This window comes from Streptopelia decaocto (assembly GCF_964273445.1).
Source record: "Streptopelia decaocto genome assembly, chromosome: 1".
In the NCBI taxonomy this organism is placed as follows: domain Eukaryota; kingdom Metazoa; phylum Chordata; class Aves; order Columbiformes; family Columbidae; genus Streptopelia; species Streptopelia decaocto.
The window spans coordinates 38,684,469-38,691,360 of record NC_138663.1 but is presented as its reverse complement, the minus strand read 5'-3'; the positions used below and the strand labels follow the sequence as shown (position 1 = coordinate 38,691,360).

Genomic DNA, 6,892 nt, shown 5'->3' with positions numbered 1-6,892 from the left:
TCAGCCCTGCTCTCCCACACAGAACGGCAGTGAACCTAAAGCAGCTCTTCTGGTCTCTTTTTCACTGAACAATGAATCCGATCAGAGAGAAACAAAATCGGTAGCATCAAGAATTAGATTCTTTCTTTTCTTTATGATCGTTGCATTAATGAGCAGCTACATGTATAGAACCAGGAGGTGACTAATGTAATTAACCTGGTGTAATGATACTGCTGAGGAAGAGAGAGAGGATTATGACAAACTTAGATGTCAGTATTGCACAATTTTGTATGTGTTCCCGGTACTATCGGGTTGTGTCTGACACAGGAAACTTAAGCAGTGATAGATTTTAGTCTGCATCCATTCAGCTCATGCATTTATCTGTGCAAAACGAGGATATGAAAGGTGGATTTCTTTCCAGGGGTTGGGGAAAGGGGGGAGGAGGGAAAGGATTCAGTTTGGTGTTTCCTTTTCTTAACAAAATAATGGTAAGAATAATAAATTGTCCTTTCTCGTGAAGAATCTTCCCAAAATGTCTGCTTCTTGGAGTAGGTACTGGGATTTTACAGAAAGCTATAAAGACGAAGTCAGAACACAGGGATTCACACAACACTGGTCAGGGGGAGACAGAGGGAGGGAAAATGAGCAACACCAAAACATATGCAACTTGCAGCGAACCCGAGAAGAGTGAAGAGCAAACACTTACAAATCGTAACAACAGCAAGAGTAATAACAATAAATGCTTATTTTTAAATTACCCTTCCACGTTACATTTCACCCGTCTGCCGGGGAGAGAAACGGCTGACTGAAGTTTAGCGCGGGTCTAACCGCGGTGTGCGGGTTGCGCTTGCAGCTCTGGGCACGTACGGCGGGGGTGCAAAGGAGGCTGAGCTGTGGGGCGGAGGTTGGGGGGCAGAAACCGAGAAAGCGGGAGAGCCCCAGCTACTCGTTCCTCCGGGCTCCGCGGCAGCCGGCGGCGAGCAGCCCTTCCCGGGGCTGGCAGCGGCGGGCTAAGGCGCAAGGGAGGGGGAGAGGCTGCCCCCCCTCCGCCCCTCCCCGCCTGCCTGCCCGCGCAGAGCGGAGGAGGGCGGCTGCCGCCCGCGGATGCTGGGGCGCGGGCGGCGCGGGCAGGGCGCGCAGCGCGGGCAGGGGAGCTGTCCTTCAGCACCGCGGGCCCGGCGGCGCGCCTCCCGCACCGCCGCCCGCCGAGCCGTCCTGCAGCAGCGGGAGCCCGGCAGCGCCGCTCCCGCCCCGCCGCCCGGGGAGCTGTCCTTCAGCACCACCGGCCGCCGCCGCCGCCGCGGGGGAGCCGTCCAGCGCCGCGCCGCCGCCGCCGCCGCCGCCTTGATGCAGTAGCGGGGCCCGGGAGTCGCCGGGGGCCGCCGCGGGGCAGGGGGTGCCGCAGCCGGGCTCCGCTCCGCGCCCCCCGCCCGGGAGGGGCGCCGCGCCTGTCCCCCTCCCCCGCCCCTTCCCCTCAGGAGCCCCCCTCTCTCCTCGCCCACCTCCGCCGGGAGCGAGCACCGCGGCTGTGCGAAAAAGCCATGGGAGGCAAGACCTCGGCACCTGTTCAGCTGAAATCAAGGGCTTACAGTATACTGGGCAGTCTGGCTTGGTGGTAGGAGCGAGCGAAAGGAAGGAGAAGCAAGCGAGAAAAAGTGAGAGAGGATTGGAGCGACTGCCGCTGCCGGGAAAAAAAAAAAAAATAAAAACCCAAGGAAGATAACTGGGAAGGAAAAGGATTTTCATGGCGCAGGCTGCAGAGCTAAGCAAGAAGACTGAAGGTTGCATCTCTGCTCTTACAGTCTCTAACTGTCTAGGTCCAGATAATGAGAGATTGTGTTGAGGATGCTGCTGCTGCTCCCCTGTTCACTGTGGAAGCCATCTCCAAATTAGCCATTACATATGGAAACTGGAGACCAGAATTTTAGAAAAAGGGATTAAGGCGTCTCGTTTTGGGGGGGTTTTCTCTTTATTTGTTTGGTTTTTATTGGTTCTTTTCTCTCTCTCTTTTTTTTCTTTTTCCTTTTTCCTTTTTTTATATTTCAACCAGAACGTTTCCGATTTAAAAGGCAAGCCTCTTCCCGTGTGGTCTTTCTAATTTACACTTTTTTCCGTGGGCTTTCTTACCTCCCTTTTTTGATATCTATCTCTCTATATACACCCATTATATTATTAGTTGGAATTATTATTCTTTTATTTTATTAAACACACACACCCCAAGAATCACAAGGCGGTTGGGTATTTGTATAATGAAGAATTATGGGGCTCTTTGACAGAGGTGTTCAGATGCTTTTAACCACCGTTGGTGCTTTCGCTGCCTTCAGCCTGATGACCATAGCTGTGGGGACCGACTACTGGCTTTACTCCAGAGGGGTTTGCAAGACTAAAACTGTCAGTGAGAACGAAACCAGCAAAAAGAACGAGGAAGTCATGACCCATTCTGGATTATGGAGAACGTGCTGCCTGGAAGGTATTTAATTCTGGATCTCCACACCTCCCCCCTTTCCTCTCCCACCACCCCATGTTTCTCCCCCCCTCCAAATAAATCCCTTTGCATTCCACCATTTTCTCACTTCATTCCTTTCACGAGGGATCGAGAGCAGTGGGCTCAGTTACTCAGGGCACAGAGGCAAGAAGACAGGCAAAACATTCTCTGCTCTGTTCCCATCTTCCTTTCTCTTATTCCCCTACCCCCCTTCCCCACCTTCCTCAAAAAATCACTTCCCCCTCCAACTGGAATAATGTGTGAGTTACAAAAACACCAAGAGACCCTTTCAAAAAGCAACTGTGCAGTCTGCCTGTCTTTGGCTTGTTTGTATTGCCTGGGAAAGCAATGCCAAAATGCTGTATTATTGCTGTGCTCCAGCTGTAACCGCAGAGTGAAACAATTGCTCTCTTTGCAAATGGCTTATTTGCAACGACAAGACTGGGAGTGAGGGGTGATGTGGGGAGGGGGTGACTGCAAAGCACTTTGGATGCAATTGCTGGTTCACTTTAGGAAGGAAAAAGAAAGGAATGGGAGCAACCCTATTATGTCCAAAATGCCTCGTACAGTAAATCTAATGATTTCAGTCATCTTGAGCAGAGTTCAGAGTATTTCGTAATGTCTGTAAGAAACCACATCTCACTGGGCTAGGTGCAGAGGGGTCTGGTTGGTGGCTGATTGGTTTGGTTTGGAGCTGGGATTTTTCCCATTTGTTTGTTGTTGGGGGGTGGGTTTTTGTTAAGGGCTTTTTTTTTTTTTTAAAAAAAAAAAAAAAAGGTTTATGGTAAAGACTAAAAATAAACAAGTCTCTGAATGGAAAAGTCAGCCTAAGTCTGATGTGGTAAAACTGAACAGCAACTCAGTGACATGTCTGATGGCAGAAGAGACACCACCGCAACCAACTTCTGGAATCAGACGTTCCTAAGGGAGGGGGAAAGAAAAGAGGGGCCTGTGATTCGCTTTTAAATATGTGTTGCTCAGTACGGCGATTGGTGTACGTGTGGGCTGGGGAGGTGGTCTTCAGCCTGTGCTGGAGGGATAGGGACAACCGATGGAAATACGTGGTTTGTGTTACACACGTAGCGAGAGGAGAGAGTGAGAGCACAAGAGCGCATATTACAGCCCATTGTAAAAACCCTGTTTATGAATCAGCTCCCAGCTGGAGGGTGGGCTGCTGGGGGTTTATGGACATCCAGGGATAATGTCTGTGTCTGTTGGCGTCCACCAGAGCTGGGTGTGCCTGGAGCTCCCCGATGGGAGAGAACAGGGAGTGGGTACCGCAGAACTGATTTTCTAAGACTGGCACTGGGAGATGGAAGGCAAGGGGGAGGGGGGAATACACTATGTATGTCCTGATGTCTTTCACCAAAGCAAGCTAAAGCTGCTGTTTGGAAATGGTTGTGCCTGTGAAGAAGCATGAATTTCCCCCCCGTTCTTGGTGCAAACGGTTGAGTGATGGCTGGACATGTTTTGAATAGCTAAGTGACTTCATTGAGCGATGGTCTATTTGACGCATACTGCATTTAGTGCCCTTTGTCAACCCAAACTGCTGCCTTTTAACATATCCTGCAGAGGAGCTCTATGCTGAATACTATATGCTGTCTCCACGCCAGAAAATCAATAGCAGTAAATTAATGGGGGATATTTTAAACACACTCGCTCACACACACGCACACATTTCCCCCAAACAGATAAATATATAGACATATATATTAATAAAAAATGAAAAGCCCTTAACACAGCTATTCATTACAACCAGGGAAGGAGACATCTCCTTAATTAAAAATTAATGAGAGAGGGAAGGAAAAAAAAAAAATGAAGACTAAATGCAAAGCCATGCGGGGAAGGGAGACTGCAGGGAAGAACTCCCTTCCTGAGCCGCGTCCCCAAGCTGGAGGGCGGGGGGAGGCTGGAGTGGAGACAGGAGGTATGAGGACCCCAGTCAGGAGAAGCAGTGAATTCAGATCATGTCTATCTGCCCACAGAGCTGTACGCAGAGGGACGCGGTCTAAAGAGAAGGAGGAACGGGTGGACGAGGTTGGTCATATTGGAGGAGCCTGGGGGTCCTTCTCCTTTACATCTGACAGGACCCCACAGGCACTGTGGAGAAGTGGCTTGCATGGCAAAGGAAAGTGCCAGGATGCTTCCAATTAAAGGCTCCATAGTGTCCCCAGCCCCGTGACGCCACGCTGCCAGCCCAGTCCCCCTGCCCTCCCTGTTGATGCTCTCCAGTGGGCTCAACCCACAGCAACTGCACGAGGGTGTGAAATGCAGCCTAAGCATGAGCTGCATGGCCCTGACAGGGTGCTCTCCTTCACCCTCACCATGCCAGGGTTGGGCTGGCCCATTCCTCCAGCCCCTGAACACCAGGCAGAAGTGGCAAGCAGGGTAGGAGGGTGCAATGCAGCACACAGGACATGAGCCCAGCTCTGAGTCCCCAGCCTGAGGGCACCGGTTGCACCAAAACTTGGATGAAGGCTCGAGAGCAAGAGCATCTCAGCAGGAGGTAAAACCAGCCCTATGGCCACATGTTGAGCAGGGCCTGGGCACAGGTTTGCCTCATGGGCTGGCATGGCACAGGTCTGGCACTGTCACTGCCAGGATGTCTCCTCTTGTCTTCCTGCAGCCCCACAGCCTGCATGGGCTGGTGGCTGGCACTTTCTTGCTCCGAGGACAGCACAGCCAAAAATCCCCACCAGCCCTGGATGGCAGGCCTCTTACTGTCACGTCTGATCTGCTTGCAGGAGGGTTATTTTCTTTCTCAGCAGAAGGAATCAGAAAGTTGTTCCTGGTTGACTCGCTTTTCCTGGCGAAAGCTGCCTGCTGGCGAGCGGGAGGGAGAAGGATGCAGCAAAGCCTCCTTTCCCCCACAATGCAGAGGGTGAGCAGATTTGTGTCAGGAAGGGCTTGGTACCAGGAGGCTGTAAAAAGGGCAAAACCCTTGGAGTCTGCTCACACCCTATCCACAGCATGGCAAAGGCACCTGACAAAAGGTGTGGGACAGAGATGCTTCTGCTGCCTGGGGTGGGTGTCAGGGTAGGTCCATAGAGTGAGGGGAGGTAGTGAAGAGAAGAGCAGGAGGATTTTTAACATGGAAATAACCAAAGAAGGAGCCCAGTCTGCCTCCTGCTACTGGTGGGAAGCCTCTGACGAGGTCGTCTTCCTTTTGGGGGACGTGGGGGAATGCTAACATTAGTCAACACTGTAGGCTATGAGAGATGGTGGACTCCTTGTATTTACAGTATTGTGCTAAATTGTCTTTTCTCTTCATGGCCAAGATATCCAGTAGCAAAAATGGATGTGTGATGTCGCAGGCTGTACACACAAATACGCTGCGGTCAGAACTGCAAGTTCCTCTAGGACAATTTGGTCCCCAGGCTTTCAGTTTTTGGGTTCCCCTCTCTCCAGTCATTCTGTTCTCCATAGTGGACTTTCAGTCAGCATTTTCAGATCCTTGTATTGCTCCAAAGAGGAGTGTCATTTGGGGTGTTCCTCCTCTGTCGAGATGTCTTTCCCCCTTTTTTGTGTCCTAGAGTGAGCCCTTGTTCCACTCTGGGGCTAAAGGAGAAAGGTGGTATCATTTTACCTTACTGCAGATCACACTTCTGATTTTTTTCCTCATCTTCCTCGAGATAATCCTTTCTCACTCTTTGGGGTTGCTCAAATGTGTCTCCAGGCCATTTGAAAATCTTTACCCTTCAAGAAAAATTGCCTTTCTCAGCCCTTTAACTGTGTAGGCACAAAACACACACATACACCAAGGAACTGAGATCTGCAAGCTCATGCCACACATGGATACTGCACCTCTTACAACTTCGAAATGGCTGCAGATCTTCCAGCCTGATTCCTTCTTGGCACTGAATGCTTTAAAACCACTTTTTATTATGAGCGATGCCTTGTCTAATTCTTTCATTAGCTCCTGTAGATCTCCTACAGGATCTCAAAAAGTGAGCGACGATGCCTTATCAGGGTCTTATGAAGCAAGGAAATGAAATGTATTTTATATCTGTAGGTTATTGGTTTTGTCATGTTGTCATTATTATTAGGAAAGGAATAGGTCTGGGAGGCTTTTATACTGAGAAGGAGGGAGAGAAGAGTCCAGGGCAGGCAGGCATGAGTGATGCGCATGGGGTTAGACATCCCTGTAGATCTGACTGGTGTGAAGGCAAGTAATTGAATGGATGTTGGTGCAGAAAATAATTCCTGCCTAGAGACCCTTCCCAAGGAAAATTAATGAGCTGATCCGTTCCTTTTCCAGCTTGTTATATCCGAACAGCACATGAGAGTTAAGCGCAGTTTCAGTGTTTGCAAAAATGAAGAGGTGACAGCAAAGGGAGGCAGGGCACAGGCAGTGGACAAGCTTCTGCCAGACAATTCTGGCACTGTCTTGCTTCCTTGCACTGGCTTCTCCCACTGCTGTTTGCTCCT

At 50.4% G+C, this 6,892-nt stretch overlaps 1 protein-coding gene across 1 annotated transcript in view; it reads left to right on the top strand.

The window, feature by feature from the left end:
* Positions 1-2,238: 2,238 nt before the first annotated feature.
* CACNG2 (calcium voltage-gated channel auxiliary subunit gamma 2) overlaps positions 2,239-6,892 on the top strand; it is a gene marked incomplete at both ends in the record, with an annotated part of 50,557 nt that continues 45,903 nt past the window's right edge. The window contains one exon of the mRNA XM_082066303.1: positions 2,239-2,449. Within this exon, the coding sequence (XP_081922429.1) occupies positions 2,239-2,449 (211 nt within the window). The remainder of the gene's footprint in view (positions 2,450-6,892) is intronic.